This window comes from Annulohypoxylon truncatum, assembly GCF_022578515.1.
Source record: "Annulohypoxylon truncatum strain CBS 140777 unplaced genomic scaffold F4807scaffold_25, whole genome shotgun sequence".
NCBI classification, from domain to species: domain Eukaryota; kingdom Fungi; phylum Ascomycota; class Sordariomycetes; order Xylariales; family Hypoxylaceae; genus Annulohypoxylon; species Annulohypoxylon truncatum.
In genome coordinates this window covers 95,674-115,950 of record NW_025953811.1, presented here as the reverse complement: position 1 = coordinate 115,950, position 20,277 = coordinate 95,674, and the positions used below count along the sequence as shown (strand labels likewise).

The 20,277-nt window shown below is 48.7% G+C and overlaps 4 protein-coding genes across 4 annotated transcripts; 3 read left to right on the top strand and 1 right to left on the bottom strand.

Annotated features, from left to right (window-relative positions):
• Window positions 1-1,451: 1,451 nt before the first annotated feature.
• On the top strand, window positions 1,452-3,544 carry F4807DRAFT_462216 (uncharacterized protein; the record flags this gene model as incomplete). The annotated part of the gene is made up of 6 exons (XM_048001794.1): window positions 1,452-1,704; window positions 1,768-2,432; window positions 2,493-2,606; window positions 2,665-2,856; window positions 2,913-3,305; window positions 3,359-3,544. 6 exons carry the CDS (start codon window positions 1,452-1,454, stop codon window positions 3,542-3,544), a joined length of 1,803 nt encoding a protein of 600 aa, XP_047852293.1.
• A 1,568-nt stretch (window positions 3,545-5,112) lies between these two features.
• Window positions 5,113-6,479, top strand: F4807DRAFT_433295 (Mog1p/PsbP-like protein). The gene is made up of 3 exons (XM_047998663.1): window positions 5,113-5,414; window positions 5,530-5,745; window positions 5,815-6,479. The coding sequence occupies exons 1-3, from the start codon at window positions 5,338-5,340 to the stop codon at window positions 6,116-6,118; spliced, it is 597 nt and encodes a 198-aa protein (XP_047852292.1). The 5' UTR covers window positions 5,113-5,337; the 3' UTR covers window positions 6,119-6,479.
• Window positions 6,424-9,336, bottom strand: F4807DRAFT_166502 (SprT-like family-domain-containing protein). Its single transcript, XM_047993401.1, has 2 exons — window positions 8,054-9,336; window positions 6,424-7,976 (listed from the first exon to the last, which is right to left on the bottom strand). The coding sequence occupies exons 1-2, from the start codon at window positions 8,965-8,967 to the stop codon at window positions 6,758-6,760; spliced, it is 2,133 nt and encodes a 710-aa protein (XP_047852291.1). The 5' UTR covers window positions 8,968-9,336; the 3' UTR covers window positions 6,424-6,757.
• A 4,051-nt stretch (window positions 9,337-13,387) lies between these two features.
• F4807DRAFT_166354 (glycosyltransferase family 48 protein) lies at window positions 13,388-20,095 on the top strand. Its single transcript, XM_047993399.1, has 4 exons — window positions 13,388-13,904; window positions 14,013-14,221; window positions 14,281-19,545; window positions 19,609-20,095. The coding sequence occupies exons 2-4, from the start codon at window positions 14,046-14,048 to the stop codon at window positions 19,961-19,963; spliced, it is 5,796 nt and encodes a 1,931-aa protein (XP_047852290.1). The 5' UTR covers window positions 13,388-13,904; window positions 14,013-14,045; the 3' UTR covers window positions 19,964-20,095.
• Window positions 20,096-20,277: the final 182 nt, after the last annotated feature.

Here is a 20,277-nt window from a genome sequence, read left to right as displayed (position 1 = left end):
TACGTAATTATTTTTTAGTGATACAAGGTAAATTAAAACAAGCACCTGGCCAAGTAGAAACGGATGCGGATTCAAAACAGAATAATTAAAATACATCCTATTCCCGATACAGCATGTCGAGTCCGATTGCGGATGGCGGGGTGTTCGGATGCAAGGCTCTTTCATCGAGGTTAAAAACTCCATCTGCCTCTTCCCCATGTCCAGCATGTCCAGCATGTTACAGCCCGACCAAGGCTGCACGATTATTCATTATCGGTCGGGAAGCTTCTACACGTGCGGCGACGATGTAATCATGTAGCAAGGATGGGTAAGCATCCAAGCGAAAAGAACACTCCGGCTGGTAACAACGTTCTGTATGTATGTCTTGGATCAATCATGTCTTGGATATGTCTTGGATGCGATGGGTACTTTGCGGGAAGTGGATCTTTGTATGACTGATGTGGTCATTCTTAAGTATCCTCATCTGCAAATGGTACTTTGGTACACGAACTCTAACATGGATGGGCTGGGTAACATGGGCCCCATGGATCAGATGGAATAACATGGTTGGATGTGGTTGGACATGGGTAGCTGTTTAAGGCCGACCCACCCCGGACGCAAAAGTTACAATTTGTACCCACTTCAGGTTCCGCGAGCTTCTTGACCTTCAAGCCCTTGACAACTTCAATATTTCCCATCCACCGCCGTTTTAGTTATTTTTTTTTTTCGGATCCCTCGGATATGTCATCGTGCTATTTTCCCACACTATCGCTCGATGGCTCATCACCGATCAGAAACAGATGGCACGAGCTGATGAAAGGTTAGAAACGCAGACGGGTGGACCCGGCCCTTTTGTTCGGGTTCTCGTGCGCATTTCGCTCTTGCTCAAAGTGCTCAAAGTGCTCAAAGTTAAGCCTTGTCAATAAAGATAAAAGTATGACATACATGCGAATAGCCTTATTCTATTATATTCTACCAAGGTACAGAATACACTAATATCCACAATACCCACCTGCCCAACTTCGGCCTCGTCAAGTCAAGGGCAAAAAAAAGTAGAAGAAAGCGTTACCCGTTTCGCCCAGTCTTGGTAAAGAGAATAAAAAAATAAATATATTCCGGAGCCATGCACTTCCTTCCCACCACGATGTTTCTTTATGAAAAGCTCTCCCCCCTCTCCTCCATCTGCGGCCATTCGCCCTCCCACCCTGCGACGTAACAATTGTCTCTTCAATGGTTGTAATGCTATCGATCTAGCTCCGTAGCTAGCTATTGTCTCACTCGTCAGGACAAAGCTCCGGTGCCACACTGAGGCTGGGCTTTATAAGTAACTATACCGAAGATACCCTCTCCCGCCTGGTTTCCTGAAGGTCAGCCTTTCCACAAAGAACCAAATCCGCAGAGGGGAATGTGAATACTTCGGATTTGAATCGCGCAACGTCTTTGAGTAGTGTATTCCAAACATTAGCAGCGACATGAGGTCGACTGCGCAAATCGCGCTCAAGCTGCTGGCGCTTGTCGCCGTAGCTGGAGCTCTTCCTGCAGTTCTCGCCCACGGCAGCGACGACGAAGGCGCAATGGATGCGGGTATGGATATGAGCAAGGAGGACCCGAAACCCGATCCCGATTCCTACCCGCCGACCTACTTCGCACATACAGAGCACGTAGCCGAAATATATGCGCACATCGCCTTAATGGTCGTCAGCTGGGTCATAATGCTACCAATAGGTACGCGCGCCGTCTCGGTGACACTAATATGATTCGTAGCAATTTCTAACTGGTACTTTACAGCTGTTATGTTTTCGATCGCACGATCACGATATACGCTTGCGGTTCAGTTTCTCTTCCTTTGTACGAATGCGATAGGCCTCTTGTTAGGCATTACCTATAATGCGAATACCCCGGACTTGTATCCCAACAATGCGCACCACAAGCTGGGTTGGCTGGTTACGTGGGTTGTCAGCGCGCAAGTGATCGTCAGTCTCATAAGTCGCGTAGCAGGCATAATGGGCAAAAACGGCGCTGCGGAACTTGGAAAAGAGGAGGAACAAGCATTTATCCCAGTTTCGACGGAAGCTATGGCTGAGCACCAGCGCATCAACGACGCCCTATTCCCGCACCGATATCGACATTCAAACGACAGCGGACAAGGCACGGAACCGAACACCGAGTCTCTGCGAAGCAATTCGGTATCGACAGCTGTGGGTCAGGAATCTCCTGTTGAGTTAGGCGACCGACGAGCGCACTACGAGGATGACGATGATGATCTTCATTTCAAGCCTGCGGAGCTGCTACCCGCGAAACCTGCTAACTCATTTGTCGCTAGACTTGCTGGCAAGATGTCTAGCAGGGCCTGGAGATTTTTAATGTTCGGTTACAATTTCATTGACAGGACTATTCTTATCCTAGCTTACATCACGCTATGCACCGGTATTATCACATTTGGACGTTTCTTTGTAAGTTGACTTCGGCTCGGTTTATATGGCCCCAATATAGGAGCTAACCCGCAATTTCAGGAAGGACGTGGCATTTTTAGTGGTCTGGCTCACTGGATCAAAGGCGGCATATTTTTCTGGTACGGCATTTTAACCCTCGGGAGATGGTCTGGAAGTTTCGGCGAGCTGGGTTGGGTGAGTTGGAGTCGTCGCCGCTAAATCCTCCGTTCTCTTATACTAACAAACTTCTTAGTCGTGGAATGTCCGCCCGAAGCACAGCTCAAAGAAGTGGAGACCCACGGCGGAATTTGTCGAGGGAGCTCTCATCTTCACTTATGGATCAACCAACATTTTCCTGGAACATCTTGGCAATGCTGGCAAGGAGTTCAGTCCTCAGGATCTCGAGCATATCTCCATCACCGTTCTTTTCATCGGAGGTGGCCTGGTAAGTTGTCCCGCCCTTGCTAATTAACAAGGGGTGATACTAACGCGATTGTGCAGCTTGCTATGCTAATCGAGTCGACGAAAATTCGCGAACTCTTGAACACCACCGTATATGATGCAGCTCTCCTACATCCAAGTCACGTGTACAACGATGAAGAACGCGAGGCCTTGGAGATGCCGAAGCAATACGAATTTTCCGTCAATCCTATCCCCGCTCTTGTAATTCTGCTTCTCGGTATCATGATGAGCTCGCACACGCAGCAGACAATGGTCTCTAGCATGGTTCACAAGCAATGGGGTAACCTGTTAACTGGTGCCTCATTTGCTCGAGGATTCACGTATGTGCTTGTATACTTAAAGCCTCCGCGTTCAATTTTGCCTTCTCGACCTCCGACGGAACTCCTGACCGCATTCGGACTTATCGCTGGAGGCACTATCTTCATGGCTAGCGTAGGTAACACCTCAATCATTCAAAGAGGATTGGTCACTAACAATTATAACAGGCTAGCGATACTGTCGATGGAATGATCCATTACAACCTGGATGCCATGTTCTTCTATACGGTTACGATGGGATTTGTTGGTCTGCTCATGGCTTGGGTTGTGGTTCTCCTAGCCCTGAAAGGCTGGGCCGTCCGCAAAGAATCTAGTCGATCTCCGAATGCTTGGACCTTACTTTCCCACGTCTAAGGAGGTTGGCGGGAATTAACCGGGATGCATCATACATTGCGTGGGAAGCGGCTTGGGTTACTCATCAACAGCCCTGCCGAGATATAGTTATAATCAGGTCACATTATTGGGTTACGGCGCATTTAGGGAGGCGTGGGTGGTCAATTGCGATATACCCAAGATACTCGTCTTTCTAAAAACTTAGCATTCTGGACTTTCATTACTATTGATGATACCCCTAGGGAAAACGAAGCATGATTTGGAGTGGATTTGGTGGTGGTTGGATTAGCTATCGGTAATTGGATGACATGTGTCGATTCACCAGTGAGGTGAATGAATGTTGGCATGACTAGAGCGCGAGTCTTAATGACTTCGAAATAATGAAGAAATTCCGCTCGCAATGAAGATACGTAGACGTTATCTGGTATAAATTTGTGATCGTCCGCTAAGATGTTGGATCTACTGGTCGTGATCTATGTGTCCTAAGGAAACCCGTGTCCATTATCAATCAACCAGGAACATGAGGACAGCTCCCACAAGATGTCCTCGTTTAAATATCAGCTGAAGCAATTTCTACAGATCCCCGTACACGAATATACCCAGCCAAACTACTTTTCAGAAATATTCCTTGACACATGGATACCTACCTAGATTTACAGAGTCTCGTAATCGCACGCAAGGTATGAGGTGCCATGATATATATGTAGGAACCCCCTCCTACAGTATATCAACTCTCTAATTTACTCTCGCCTCGCTGATACCTACCTCATTCTTACAGAATAACGTACTTAATCATTCAAAAGACTATAATGACGGAATACCATGGAATAGTTTAACCCCCCTGTTGTGCAACTCACTTGGTGGTTTGCCTTTCAGGGGGGACTCATCAAGGATAAAGGGGGCCATTTCACTAGGGTACCTCTCTCCATTCAAGAACCACTCAAGGCAAGACCCTACATGAGGTGACAGAAGGTTCTCGTTAATCATATCACCGCTGTCTCCACATCTTGATTGGGTGATCTCAGTGATCTATTTCCATAAGATCCCTATGTTATCGAGGACAGTTAGGGGACCATCTGCGGTTCTGGTGATAAGAGCCCAGTAACTCCCCGTAGACGGAGCGTGCGTTTAAGTCAATCAAGCTCACTAAGGCGTTTTCATTAGCGCAGTTCTATTAAATAACCCAACTATCTTAGGGATGTCAACATATACTTCGTATACTTAGTCGAAATGTCGAGGCAGGTATTAGGGAGCAAATTTGTAGAGAAAAATGGCTTAAGTGTGCCAGATGTACAAACGAAGGGGAGACCTCGTGAGTCGAAACTTTAACGATGATTTAGAGATACGTATAGCTACCTATATTTAAGCTTGACCTACTTATGCTTCATTATATAAATATTGACATATCAAAAGAGACGGCAATTGATATTATAGGACTAGAGGATGATGGGTAGGAAATCAAACAGGACTAATAAAACCAAGCATGTTTTGAGTTAGAATAGGTATGTTAGGCAGGAAAGCATCAATATGTAGGTAGCTCCAATGGGATGGGACAACTCTGGTCTGAGGCAAGCACGTAGGTACATGAAGCTACTAGTTACATCATCGGCCGCCCCACCAAACCGGGAAAGTGGCAGATGTACAACCTGGAAAGCAATCGCCCGATCAAACTTGATATTTTCGCACTTTAATGCGATACTAAGAAAAGACAGGTATTCTGTTATACCCTGATTATCTCCCTGTGGAATTATTTGAATCCGTACACCTGCCGATTTGTCCCCCATACACCCAGAATATAATCTTTTCTCTTCACGATGACCTCCTACAAGAGCACCCCGCTATATGGAGGGGCTCTCATCTGCGACCTCCCAGCTAGCTTCGCCGACGTGAGGTATGTGTGCATATATATGTTCCCTCCCTTTATCGCAAATAGATTGCAGATAGATCATGGTAGCTTCATACAAGCAATGTGGCTAACATGCGCAACCCGCTTCTCCGCAATCCAGCGCTATAAGACAAGTCCCCGACAACGAAGAAGTGTACATCGACAAGGATGGCTTCACGAGCATCATCTTCGACATCGCCGAGCGCGTCGGCGGCCCGGGTTCTAGCCCGGAGATCGACGGCAGCGCCTTGACGACTCACCTCGAGGACCTGGTGGGAGACGATCTCGACCGCGTCAAGGTCTGGAATACCACGCCCACCCTGTTCTCGCGACTCGAGTATGTAATACCGTAGCCCGAAACTGATCCGTAGATGGACTAACGCGCATGGTATCGCCACCCCGACAGCGAGGACATTCCTGCGTACACGTTGATCGCGACCGTTTCTCCGCACAAGTCGGAATCAGAAGCACGATCCGGCACCAAGACCGACTTCACTGCCATCATCCTGACGCTGGTGCGGCTCGAGCGCGAGAAGACCGACTTGCTCATCACCATCAACGTGCCGCATATCAAGGGCGAATACGACGAGGAGGACGTCGACCTCCAACTCGGAAAGCAGGGCAAGCTTATCGGGGATGCCGTCGACTACGCCGCCAAGATCTGGGAGACCTTCCGGGTTAAGGACTGGGATCTGTTTAACGGGGTCTGAGGGCGAATCTGTCGATAAGACGACGTAGATGTAATATGGGATGGGTGAAATGCGCTCCAATGATGAGGTATGGTTGGAAAGATGGCGGCGATGACATACTACGAGGAAACTAGGATTGGGGTTTCATTAACAGGAAGGGGGCAACGAGAAAAGGAAGAACAATGCGACGAGATTCGCGACAGAAGTTTCGAGGAATTACGTTTCCTTTGTGATCTATTTGGCGGTCCGTTCTTTGAGGCTTCAGGTTTGGAATGAATTACGAATCGCTTCGGTTGCTATGATACTTGGGGGATGGCCTCTATCTTGTTTAGATGCAAAAGGAACTATAAGTACGACGACGATCAACGTGAAATTGAAGTGATGGGCTCTCCAAAAAGTGACAATCTCATTAAGTCATCCAGACGATTAAGACGACGCCCTATGTAGACAGCGCGCCTGCCATACCCATCACGGGCATCTAACTACCTGCGTAGGTACATAGAACCGCATTATGTCTGTCCGCCCGCGAGCTCGGTAGATACAATCTGCTAGACCCGTTCAATGTGATAACCCTTCCGTAATCGTAATGCCATTTCCAGTCTATTACTCCAGAAACTTAAATAGAAGACGTCGCAAGCGCCGGTATATCGAGCCGCCCATCTAGGCATTAGGCTGATCCTTCGCTGCTCCATCCTCCTCCTGCTTCACCTCAACTTCGTCCTGGTCGCCATCCTCGATCTTCAGAACCTCCACGGCGGTCCGCAGCTCCTTGATCGTCCTCTCCCGCTCCTTCCACTTGGCCGACGCGACCGCCATCTTCTCCTTGAACGACATGCCCGGCTTGCTCTGGCCCAGCGCCTTCATCTCCTGGCTCAGGAACTCGTGCCACGCGCTCGGCTTCTTCTTCGCCGTTGCCGGGCCACCGCTACTACTTCCCTCGACGCCGTTCGTCGGCGTCGAAGCACCCCCGCCGCCGCCGCGCGGCGTAGGCTTGACCTGTCTCAGCGCGCCGCGACACGTGCCGCAGCGCTGGGTCCCCGGGTCGATGCTGCGCGAGTGCCGCCTGATCTGGGCCCGGCACCCCTCGCACTCCCAGACGTACTTGTACTCGATCTCGTAGTTGTGCTTGGTGGTGACGACGATGCCGCGGTCGGCGAAGGCGCGGCCGCACCGCGCGCCCAGGGCCTTGAATTCGGCGCCGTGCGGGGCCTTGGGCTTGCCGTTGAGGATGAAGACGGCGAGGTGGCAGAACTCGTGGGCGACCGTGTTGAGGAGGTCGTGCTCGTTGCACAGGACCTTGCTCGAGAGCTCGATCGTCCCGGTATGCTCCCGCGTCTCGTGCCGGCTCGTCTGCACGCCGTCCGCGTTCTTCGTCGTCGTCGACTGCGTCTTGCACTTCCAGTGCGCGCGCCCGGCCGTCGAGAGGAGCGCGTTCGACCACGTGATGCGCAGACCGCCGGTGTCCTCCGTCAGCCGCGACAGCTTGCCGTCCGTGATGCGGTCGTCGAGCTCCTGGAGGAAGGAGCGTGCGAGCTCCTCCTTGACCGCGTCGAAGGCCATGCGCGCCTTCTTCTTCTCCGGGCTCGTGCCGTACTTGCGCTTCGCCTCGGCCTTAAGCTCCTGCGCCGTCGGCTTGGCCTCGGCTTTCTTGGGGCTCTCCGGCTTCTTCTCCGGCGAGTGCTTGTCGATCCAGCCGAAATGCGCCTCGGAGTCCCAAAATTCCTTGTGCTCGGGCTTCCAGGGTGACGCGGGGATCTTGGGTGTTTTGAGGGGGGAGGCCGGGACTGTCTTGAGCGTTTTCCTGGGCGTGGTAGGTTCTAGGATGGGTTTCTGATTTCTTTTTACCGAGGGCTCGTCTGGCTCTGAGTCCTCGTTAAAGCTGGTAGGGTTGTCAGTGTCTCCTGGTGGCTCCGCCATGGTAGAAATAAAATAAGAGATGCCTTGCAGTTGGCTTACATCTGAAGTTTTTGGAAAACATCTTCCAAGTTTCCCCCTGATTGGGATGCCTTTAACGTTTTAAGCGTCCCCCGTTGTTTGGGTGGGCGTTTGGTTAGATCATCGATTGTTGCCTGGGGTTGTTTGTTGCTGGGAGCCGCTTTCTTATCTGGGCTTTTGAATAATGTTCTTTGTGGATTTGCCCATTGGATGGTGGGACTTCTTGAACGCCGTGTTCGCGGTGTCACAGAATGTTCAGAACCTGAATTCCAAGCATCTGTTTCCGAATCTGATTCAGAGACGAACTCGGACACCTCTTCACTTGACTCCTGAATGTCCTCGAACATATCTGATTCTTCACCAGACACATTCGAAAGCAGTGAACTCTTAGGCAACTTCTTAGGGACTGGTCTCGTGTTTATATTCGAGGCTTTTCTGTTGCCATCCCTCTGAAGCTTCTCAGCCTTTATTGAAATTGGCTTTGAGTCTGTACTCGATGAAACACCATGATGATCATGTTGTCGGGCTCTTGATGACATAAGTTCTGGTACGACCTTGGAAGAAGAATCGAGCTCGATAATTTCTCCTTTGACTTGGACAGTAGCGCGATGGCCTCTGGAATTTGGGGCCCGACTCTTCTCCTCTTTGCTAGATACTGTCTTTCCCCAGGGCTTTAGAAGAGACTGGTCAGTAGTTTGGGTTTGGCCTAGTTTCCGCCGCCGAAGAGGCGTTGCTTTCACTGCAGGCGTATTTGTAACCTCGCTTCTCTTCTGCGATGTAGTTTTGGTTACATTTCGTGAACTGAATTCTTCGTCATCGCGATCTCCCTCTGGTTGTCTACCTTTCACTTTGTGTCGATATTGTCGGACAACCACGTCGACCTCTGGAAATTCGTCCTCACTACTATCCCCTAACGCGTCAGACATATTTGCCATTTATCCTTTCTATGCGATGATCATGCTGCGGTACTCATTATGTACTAGTAGTCGCGTAAAATATTTTTTATATCTTGAGGTGTCGTTGACTGATGGGACCAAAGTTGGAGAGTTGAAGTTTGATAGGCTCCATGATTGCTTTTAGTGGTTGCCAGGCAACGCGGGGTTAGTTACAGTACGTACTGTCCCCAGTATTTTATGTTCAGTTACCTGCAAGAAGAAACTCAACTCGAGATTTATTACAACACTGAAGACTGATACTTGATTCTATATCGTATATCGCAGTACAAGGGGAAAATTAGAAGACGGCCTTGGGGTAAAGGTCTTTGAAGTCGGCCGTAAAGTGGCTTCGGTACTTGCGTATGCAGTGCGATGTCTGGGTTTGGTAGCACACATAGAAACTCATGAACATGGCGTCTTAGGATCCTTTTAGTTGGGTATGTTGGCGGGAGGAGGCATTCTCTACAGTTTTGATTGGAATCATTATCTGTTCTGATATTCTGATATTCAACTTAGCTATTTACTCTATTACGAAGCCCAGAGTTTTATAACATAATTTGTATGTAAGGGTCGACATGATCTATCAAACAAAATTAAACAATCCACATGAGCACACACTAGCAAACTTCGCAATAACGGGAATACTCGTGGTCGATGTCCTATCGAGAGTCTGAAGGCTGATGGAGAATATTACTCCCCATATGTATACATGAGTTGATAGGGATGAAGGCCAAGTGTCTCATTGGCAGAGTTGCGGGTTGAGCAGTATACTTACCTGATTACCTGAGCAGGCAAACACATCGAGCTGAAAAGAACCGTAATTGCTGGTGACATGTAACCAATGACTTCGCACAGCTCTCGCAACGCGAATTGTTCTTTGACTGTTTGATCTAGGTAAGCTTGGAGCCATCAATGATCATATGCAATCCGAACGGACGGACAGGAACTTCAAGTCGATCGATCTTATAACTATATTTGTCATCCTTGCTCCTTGCTGCTTGGACTCTGAGTCTGCTATTGCTAGAATAACGGAATTCACGGCTTTAAAGACTGCGTACTAGGTATGCGCCCTAAAGAGGCGCAGCCAATCAAGGATGTTGGCGTCGGTGCTGCGAGCCCCTGAGATTTGGAAGCTGAATCCTACCGTTCATCGCCGGATCTCAAGATGGACCCACGTCCTAATAAGTGGCCTAGAATAGATTGGCCATTGAAGAACAGTCTTGGTTTGAGTTCAATCTTGCTAGCTCATTCCACAGACCAACGTCTATAGCAGGTTACAGTCTTTACCAGGATCTTCCAGTTCTAGCCCTCGCACGCTGAGCTATTCGTTCGGCCAACTTTTCAGCAGACTGAAAAAAAAATCTTCTACTCCGTAAGACGTTAGTCTAACATGTGTTATTAATATCTTCGGATTAGCGTGCCGATCAGGAGAAGTTTTCCTCAAGAACTACAGATCTAGTCAAATCTTGTATGTAGTAAATCTTGTAGTTCTTGTGAAGTGGACGGGAGAAAGTGCTCATCAGCCTCAGCTCGCTCAGTGGGAACGGAAGCCAGCCATTGCAAACTAGACGCGTGTATGGTTTCTCACCATGCCATCTTTTTTCATGCGAGATAGTAAATTGCACTACGCATGTAGCGATGTATGTACACGTATGTGATTTGGCCATTTCGTCATCGAAAGCCACGAGAAGAGGCAATGGCCGGTACCTGCATACGACGGGGCTGGTCATTGGACTAGCCGTTAAAGTGAAGGTGTATCTCTTGGTCTTTTCATTGGGTGCCACCACAGTCGATCGTCTAATTACGAGGCAATAGGACTTTGCTTGCTCCCGACTTTTGAGCCTGGATTTTTAATTTTTTGACTCCTGTATGCAGAGTACCTGAGCATGCAAATACCCATCCAATATTCTGTATTCTGTATTCTTGTGTCGATGGCCGAAACCAGATACTAAGTTTAAAATATCAATGTCATCATGCACTACATGTGAGGGTTAACTGAGATGCATTATCAAAGTTGGTGTCGGCACGTGTCCTGCATACTACGTCGTAGTAGCATCGTCTAGCTGTTTTCACCATACAAACTACTAGGTAGATCGTATTCGAGGAGGGAACTGGTGGCAAAAGCCTTGGAGGAGCCTTGGAAGGCTAGTTCAGCTGCTGGGTGGGTTACAGTGCTTCCCGAGGACGACCTATCGATGGGCAATACGAACGAACATTGAAGACAACACGATGTTTGCCTTTTTATATACGAATCTCACGTTTCTTCTGAATATGGTCGTCATTCTTTTTCTAATGCGGAGATTGAGTTGAGATGAAACTTTTCTTCCTATCCTTATTAGTTACGTGCATAGCATAGTTCATGCTACGGCAGCTCATGGCTGATAAGGTCCTTAAATTGCCCACGCATATGTCGCGGGTATCATGATGTGACGGGACTAGCCTGTGCTTTTTGACCATGAGTCTACGTAGAAACCGGTTTGTACATATATACATATTCTAAAGAGTTGATCGACAGCATTATTGATGATGATAAGGCCAAGTCGATTTGGGTTAGTACCTATTACGCTATTTAGATGTGTTCGACTATTATGTACTATGTATATCGCGTACGTACATGCTTAGACGAGGGAAAAGGGAAAGGGGATAAGGAGAGGCGGGCTGGCGGGTGGGCGGGTGCTATTTTTGAGGATTGGATGTGTACAAAGTACGGCACTAGCTTCGGATATAACTGTAGTGGTAGGTTTTGGCTGTCGGCAAAGTAAGTACAGCAAAATATTAAAATAAGGAAAAAGATGAGGTAAACTCAAACATGCATACACCTCTGTACAACACTCACAGCCGGGCAAGAACATCAGATGACAACTGACATCTCGACCTTAATGTAAGTGGGAGTGTGGGAAGTCTTCAGCTAAGATTCTGTCAAGAGTTTTGGCAGTTCGATAAAAGACCTGCAGAGCTTCTGAAGTTTGTGGTGGGTTTGCCTCCGCCAGCTACGTTAATAGTACGTCGAAGAATAGTGTAGCACCATAGTCTACGCGGCCCTGATATAAATACAGTGCTATCAACACTGTACTTGCAACTAGCGACCGCAGGCTTGGAAGGTTGGAACAAGCCTGAACAAGCCTACTCCTAATTACTCCTAATCATCCCTGTCTGAACTGGGCCGTGTCAACCAATAGGACGTGGCCTTGCTACTGATGAATCAGAGACGGCTCGTTCTGGCAATTGCACACCCCACCAGTTATTCTCTCCCTATATGTTCTTCTTTAACGCCTTTTTAATGGAAACTCGTAGTCTAATTGATAGTACGATACTTTTTACCAAGCGAAACCAGGAAACTCCATTGCATTAGTCCCACTTCTCGCCTCCAGCAGCAACTCCGTAACACAGCCACATCCTACATATCTTTCGTCTGTCTCTCCCCTTTACTATGCCTGCTATGTACGTAGGTTGCAATGTCCCCGGTTTCAATCTCGATCATTCCCTTTTTGTAATGCACTGTGATAGGAAGCGTCGTGGCGACTTGACATAGGTGCCGAAATATTTGATCGGTTTAATCGCTGATTTTCACCGGATGTGCCGGTGACGAACTGAAGATACCATCTGTGGATAGCACATTTCGCCCCGCAGAAGTAGACTAGCACACTGTATACGCATCTATTGTACTCCATTACAAGGTTACGACGTAGTGTAGATGTACCTATGTAGGTTTTAATAGGTACTGAGGTACCTGTAGCACACCCTTGCTTAAGGGGTGACACTTTACCACGGGTATCGTTGGTTGGGACTGGGCTAAGCTTTGCCCCGATTCCCCCTGGCCTTATTTCTCCTTTCTGACATTTTTCTTGATTCTCGATCCCAAGTTCCATACTCCCAATCCCTTTCCCCCCCGGTCCTGCCCTTGACAAAACTTGTTTTACACTCGCTTTCACCCATCGAACTTTTAATTCTCCTTTCTTCTCTCTTGCTTCCCCTTTCTCCCTCGTTTCTTTCTTGTGCCAATTCGCCGCTTCGTCTCTGGTGCTCAGGGGATAACGAGTGAAGATTTGCAGGAAAAGAATTAGGAAAAGAGGATCGAAGAGAGTTTTGTGAGAGTTGAATCCTTTCGTTACTTCCACGTACAATTCGGCCGCCCCCTTTTGTGTTTCGCTCCCGCTTTCCCGTTGAATCGTCAACGCACGCTCGTTTTAACGGTCCGCGAAAACCTAAAAGTTAAAGGACTCCAACAAAAAGTACTTGTACTTGGTTCAATCTGCTCATCCAACGGATTTGAGAAAAATCCCATCGTCAATCGTTCGAGAATAGAAAAAGAAATATCGACTGAATTATTACGAGGCGTAGAAGCACCGAGGTTTCGGAACTCACCGTCACCAGCCACGTAAGGAAAAGGAAAAAAAGGGAGAGAAATTGGTGGTGGAATTTGTCAGATTCTCCAATCATAAACGCGTTTTCTGACCCAACCTCGAGTTACACACCAACCTGTCAGGGGCTCGGCGCGCTAATTACGACACTAAATCGATACTACAATTAGTGCCTACCTTCCTACCGGTCGCGTTCGTTAGGAGCACTTTTGGAAGTCAACATTCACTTTTCTTCCACTTTGCACTTCCCACCTGCAACTTCTGACACCTGCGCCATCCCGCGTAGCGCTAGGAGCCAACGCAGAAACGACAATACACAACCAATTCAGCCAATCCTTTCCAAGTCAACAAACAACAGTCGACTTATTACTTCTCACTACCACTCACTACTCGTTACCCTCACTACTCTTTACCCTCAAACCCTGTCACAAAGACCAATTCTTGCTTGTGGCCGGCCACACTGATTCTCCATATTACAAGTAATAATATTAATCACGACAAACCCACTCTTGACAGTAGAGTCACTCCTGATTAAGCTCGCCAACCACCAATAAAAATCTAATGGGTTTCTGAATTGTAAGTAATCCCTTGAATCGTCGATCTGCCGCTCATTTTATGGCATTTAACATGCAGCGCACATCTCAATGCCTACCTACATTTTACTAACTAAACCGCCCGTCGCAGATCACGTCTTTTACCTAGTCCCGAATTGCCAAAATGTCGGGCTATCCAGGAGGTGGTCACCACGACTACAACGAAGCCTACGGGCAGAATCACGATTCTTACTACCAAGATGAACAACACGGTCAATACTATGACAATAACGGCTACGATGCACATGGCCAAGGTCAGGCCCAGGGCCACCATGCAAACGATGGCTACTACGACGAATCGTAAGTTTGCGCAGTCCACATCTTATCAATTTGGAGTTGGTTACTGACATGACATGAAGTGGCTACTACAACGCAGATGCCAACAACCCTTACGCCGCGGAAGGCGGTTACTACGATAACCACGATCAGTACCAGCAAGGTGGAGACTACTACGATGATGGTAACGGCTATTATGATCACTATGGTCAGGGTGGTTATAACGGCAATGGTGGACGTCGAGGCGATTCTGAAGAGGATTCCGAGACGTTTAGCGATTTCACCATGAGATCCGACATGGCTCGTGCTACTGATATGGACTATTACGGTCGCGGCGACGAGAGATACAGTGGTTACGACCAACAGGGCCGCGGGTACAGGCCGCCCTCCTCCCAAGTCTCCTACGGCGGAAATCGATCGTCAGGTGCTTCCACTCCCAATTATGGAATGGACTACGGAAATGTCCCGGGTATTCAAAGGTCTCGCGAACCATACCCAGCATGGACTTCCGACGCGCAGATTCCCCTGTCCAAAGAAGAAGTTGAGGACATTTTCCTCGACCTTACCAACAAATTTGGATTTCAGCGGGATAGCATGCGAAACATGTACGACCACTTGATGGTTCTGCTTGATTCAAGAGCTTCCCGAATGACGCCAAACCAAGCTCTACTGTCTCTACACGCCGATTACATTGGTGGTGACAACGCCAACTACCGAAAGTGGTACTTCGCTGCTCATCTTGACTTGGATGATGCAGTCGGCTTTGCGAATATGGGCAAGAAAGCACGCAAGTCGAAGAAGAAGGCCAAGGGCAAGAAGGGTGATCAGAACGAAGACCAGGTTCTGGAAGATCTAGAAGGTGACGACAGTCTGGAAGCAGCCGAGTACCGATGGAAGACCCGAATGAACCGCATGTCCCAGCACGACCGGGTTCGTCAAATTGCCCTGTTCCTTCTATGTTGGGGCGAAGCAAACCAGGTCCGTTTTATGGCCGAGTGCCTTTGCTTCATCTTCAAGTGCGCGGACGACTACCTAAATTCGCCCGCCTGCCAAAACCTGGTTGAGCCGGTCGAGGAGGGCACGTTCTTGAACAATGTGATTACACCCTTATACCAATACTGCAGGGACCAAGGATACGAGATTTATAACGGAGTCTATGTCCGACGAGAACGTGATCACAACCAAATCATCGGTTACGATGATTGCAACCAGCTTTTCTGGTACCCCGAAGGTATTGAGCGTATCGTTCTCAATGACAAGAGCAAATTGGTTGATGTTCCTCCGGCGGAGCGCTACCTTAAGCTGAAAGAGGTGAACTGGAAAAAGTGCTTCTTCAAGACCTACAAGGAGACACGGTCATGGTTCCACGTCATTGTTAACTTCAATCGTATCTGGGTTATCCACTTGACCATGTTCTGGTTCTACACCGCACACAACGTTCCGACTCTACTGGTCGGTACTTCGTACGAACAGCAGGTGAACCAGCAGCCGCCGGCATCTGCGCAGTGGGCTATCGTTAGTGCCGGTGGTGCCATTGCTTCGTTGATCCAGATCATAGCTACCTGTGCCGAGTGGGCGTACGTCCCACGACGATGGGCTGGTGCTCAACATCTCAGCAAGCGACTGCTCTTCTTAATCGTCGTCTTTATAATCAACCTGGCTCCTAGTGTTTACGTCTTCGGTTTCGCGAAGGATCAGAACGCAACGCCTGCCTTAGCCTTGGGTATTGCCGGATTTTTTATCGCGCTGATCACGTTTATCTTCTTCGCCGTTATGCCGCTTGGTGCGCTCTTCGGCAGTTACTTAACCAAGAACTCTCGTCGTTATGTTGCCAGCCAGACATTTACTGCTAGCTGGCCGCACTTGAAGGGCAACGATCGAGCTTTGTCCTATTTCCTCTGGACGGCGGTTTTTGGTGCCAAATTTGGAGAATCATACATTTATCTCACATTGTCTCTCCGAGACCCGATTCGTTATCTCCAAATTATGGATGTGTCTACCTGTCTTGGTGATGCTCAGATCGGTAACACCTTGTGTGCTTACCAGCCGACGATTGTCATGGTTCTTATGACCCTCACCGACTTGATTCTGTTCTTCCTCGACACGTACATGTGGTATGTCCTGCTTAACACCGTCTTCTCTATTGCTCGATCATTCTACCTTGGTTCGTCCATCTGGACTCCTTGGCGTAATATCTTCTCGCGACTTCCCAAGCGAATCTACTCCAAGATCCTGGCTACGACGGACATGGAGATCAAGTACAAGCCCAAGGTTTTGATCTCGCAAATCTGGAACGCTATCGTGATATCCATGTACCGAGAACATCTGTTGGCCATCGACCATGTCCAGAAGCTGCTTTACCACCAGGTTCCATCCGAGCAGGAGGGCAAACGCACTCTACGTGCGCCAACGTTCTTCGTCTCCCAAGAGGATCATTCGTTCAAGACAGAATTTTTCCCGAACCACAGCGAAGCCGAGCGTCGTATTTCTTTCTTCGCGCAGTCTCTTTCTACGCCGATCCCGGAACCTCTACCTGTTGACAACATGCCAACCTTCACTGTTCTGATCCCCCACTATGGTGAAAAGATTCTGCTTACTCTCCGAGAGATTATTCGTGAAGACGAGCCTTACTCTCGCGTTACACAGCTTGAATACCTTAAGCAGCTACACCCTCACGAATGGGACTGCTTTGTGAAAGATACCAAGATTCTTGCTGATGAGACCTCTCAATTCAATGGAGATGAAGAAAAGACGGAAAAGGACACGGCCAAGAGCAAGATTGACGATCTTCCGTTCTACTGTATTGGTTTCAAGTCCTCTGCTCCTGAGTACACTCTCCGAACTCGTATCTGGGCATCTCTCCGCTCGCAGACTCTTTACCGTACTATCTCTGGTTTCATGAACTACAGCCGTGCCATTAAGTTGCTCTATCGTGTTGAGAACCCCGAAGTCGTCCAAATGTTCGGTGGTAGCTCTGAGAAGTTGGAGCGTGAACTGGAGAGAATGGCCCGACGCAAGTTCAAGCTGGTCGTCTCTATGCAGCGCTACGCCAAGTTCAAGAAAGAGGAGATGGAGAACGCTGAATTCCTACTAAGAGCCTACCCCGATTTACAGATTGCTTACCTTGACGAAGAGCCGCCTCTAGTCGAGGGCGAAGAGCCTCGTATCTACTCTGCTTTGGTTGATGGTCACTCTGAACTAATGGAGAACGGCATGCGACGTCCCAAGTTCCGCATTCAGCTTTCTGGCAACCCCGTGCTCGGTGACGGCAAGTCTGATAACCAGAACCACTCCATCATCTTCTACCGTGGTGAATACATCCAGCTTATCGACGCCAACCAAGACAACTACCTGGAAGAATGCCTAAAGATTCGGTCGGTTCTTGCCGAATTTGAGGAAATGAAGCTTGAAAATGTTTCCCCATACACGCCTGGTGTCAAGAACGAGACCCAAGCTCCTGTCGCTATCTTGGGTGCTCGCGAGTACATTTTCTCTGAGAACATTGGTATTCTTGGTGACGTCGCTGCCGGTAAGGAACAGACGTTCGGCACGCTCTTCGCCAGAACGCTATCCCAGATTGGTGGTAAGCTTCATTATGGTCACCCGGATTTCCTCAACGGTATCTTCATGAATACTCGTGGTGGTGTCTCTAAGGCTCAAAAGGGTCTGCATTTGAACGAGGATATCTACGCTGGTATGAATGCTCTCCTCCGTGGTGGACGTATCAAGCACTGTGAATACTACCAGTGTGGTAAGGGTCGTGATCTTGGTTTTGGATCCATTCTCAACTTCACCACCAAGATCGGTACTGGTATGGGTGAACAGATGTTATCTCGCGAGTACTACTACCTCGGCACACAGCTACCCCTCGACCGCTTCTTGTCATTCTACTACGCCCACGCTGGTTTCCATTTGAACAACATCTTTATTATGTTGTCTGTCGAGATGTTCATGATAGTCCTTATTAACATCGGCTCACTTCGGAACCAGACTATTGCCTGTGAATACAACCGGAACGTTCCTATTACGGACCCCTTGTACCCTACAGGATGTGCGAACACGGATGCTCTCATGGACTGGATCTACCGCTGCGTTATTTCTATCTTCGTCGTGTTCTTCTTGGCCTTCGTACCTTTGATTGTTCAGGAACTTACCGAGCGTGGTGTGCTGCGTGCGGCTACCCGTCTGGCGAAGCAGTTCTGCTCTTTCTCGCCATTCTTCGAGGTGTTCGTTTGTCAAATTTACGCCAACTCTGTCACACAGGATCTGTCCTTCGGTGGTGCCCGCTACATTGGTACTGGTCGTGGTTTTGCCACTGCCCGCATTCCTTTCGGCGTCTTGTACTCTCGGTTCGCCGGTCCATCCATCTACTTTGGTGCCCGTCTGTTGATGATGTTGCTATTTGCGACCTTAACCGTGTGGCAGGCTGCGTTGGTCTACTTCTGGGTTTCGCTTCTTGCTCTGGTCATCTCGCCATTCCTTTACAACCCTCACCAATTCGCATGGAATGATTTCTTCATTGACTACCGTGACTACCTCCGCTGGCTCTCGCGTGGTAACTCGCTCAGTCACTCGTCTTCATGGATTTCCTTCTGTCGTCTGTCACGTACGAGGATTACCGGTTACAAGCGCAAGGTGCTAGGAGACCCGTCCGGCAAACTGTCCTCTGACGTGCCCCGTGCGGCCATCACCAACCTGGTTTTCGGCGAGATTATTGCTCCGCTTCTCTTTGTGGCAACAACACTTATCCCATACCTGTTCATCAACGCGCAAACCGGTGTTAAGCCGTTAGACGATTCTGCTAAGCCTACCGCGTCTCTTATCCGTGTTGCTGTCGTCGCCTTCGCACCTGTTGGTATTAACGCCGGCCTACTCGGTGGTCTCTTCGGCATGGCCTGCTGCATGGGTCCGCTACTTAGTATGTGCTGCAAGAAGTTCGGTAGTGTGCTGGCAGCAATTGCCCACGCCGTAGCCGTCATTGTTCTCCTAGTATTTTTCGAAGTCATGTTCTTCCTTGAGGGCTTCGACTTTACCAAGACCCTTTTGGGAATGATCACGGCTATTGCGATGCAAAGGTTTATCCTGAAGCTCATCGTGTCGCTGGCTCTCACTCGTGAATTCAAGACAGATCAGTCCAACATTGCGTTCTGGACAGGAAAATGGTATTCTATGGGTTGGCACTCGATCTCTCAGCCGGCACGTGAATATCTCTGCAAGATTACGGAGCTGAGCATGTTCGCCGCGGATTTCATCCTCGGCCACATCCTTTTGTTCATCATGCTGCCTGTCATCCTCATCCCCCAGGTCGATACTTTGCATTCTATGATGCTGTTCTGGCTCCGACCAAGGTACGTTGCATTGTTCGCTCACACCTCAGTATTGGTTCTAGTTGCTAACATATAAACTTACAGCCGACAAATTCGCCCGCCTATCTACTCGATGAAGCAATCGAAGCTCAGGAGAAGACGTGTTATTCGCTACGCCGTCCTCTACTTCGTCATGCTTGTCGTTTTCGTCGCCCTAATCGTTGCACCAGCCGTTGGAGGCAAACAAATCGGACCTGCGTTGGAGAAGAATCTGGAGAAGCTCCCGATTCCCCTAGCTCAGCCGGGTCCCACCCAGGATCACAACGACACTAAGAATCGAACGGAGACGGGAACCGGCTCGCCCGGGTACACGGGTCCGGGTACGGCATCGATGACGACAGCAGCGGCGGCGACTTCGTCGTCTTCGTCGGACGACTCCAAGAAGTTCCGATTCGTCTAATGAACATTGAAGTGATACCTGTACCATAAAGAATAAAAAGTTCCTGGTTACTCTGCCAGTTTACGGAATTAGGGCGAGTACTAATTAGCGTTATATCCGCGAGACTGTACTTGAGGTGTTGTGTGTATTGATTGATTACAGTGGGCGGCATGGCACATGGTATTTTCATTCGTCGTAGAGTCTCGGGCATAAATATTTGCAGGTTATTTTCTTTTTCTTTTTTTTTTCACTATCTCTGAATGGAAACGAGATGGGTGTTCAATAATGACAAGGGTTCCTGTTGCGTTTACTACGACTTGGGGCCATATGCATAG

Coding starts and splice junctions, on each gene's coding strand:
- F4807DRAFT_433295 (XM_047998663.1), top strand. CDS start 5,338: ATGACCTCCTACAAGAGCACCCCGCTATATGGAGGGGCTCTCATCTGC. Junction 5,415..5,529: donor GCTAGCTTCGCCGACGTGAG/GTATGTGTGCAT, acceptor TCCGCAATCCAG/CGCTATAAGACAAGTCCCCG. Junction 5,746..5,814: donor ACCCTGTTCTCGCGACTCGA/GTATGTAATACC, acceptor CCACCCCGACAG/CGAGGACATTCCTGCGTACA.
- F4807DRAFT_166502 (XM_047993401.1), bottom strand. CDS start 8,967: ATGGCAAATATGTCTGACGCGTTAGGGGATAGTAGTGAGGACGAATTT. Junction 7,977..8,053: donor GTTTTCCAAAAACTTCAGAT/GTAAGCCAACTG, acceptor CAACCCTACCAG/CTTTAACGAGGACTCAGAGC.
- F4807DRAFT_166354 (XM_047993399.1), top strand. CDS start 14,046: ATGTCGGGCTATCCAGGAGGTGGTCACCACGACTACAACGAAGCCTAC. Junction 14,222..14,280: donor GATGGCTACTACGACGAATC/GTAAGTTTGCGC, acceptor CATGACATGAAG/TGGCTACTACAACGCAGATG. Junction 19,546..19,608: donor CTGTTCTGGCTCCGACCAAG/GTACGTTGCATT, acceptor ATAAACTTACAG/CCGACAAATTCGCCCGCCTA.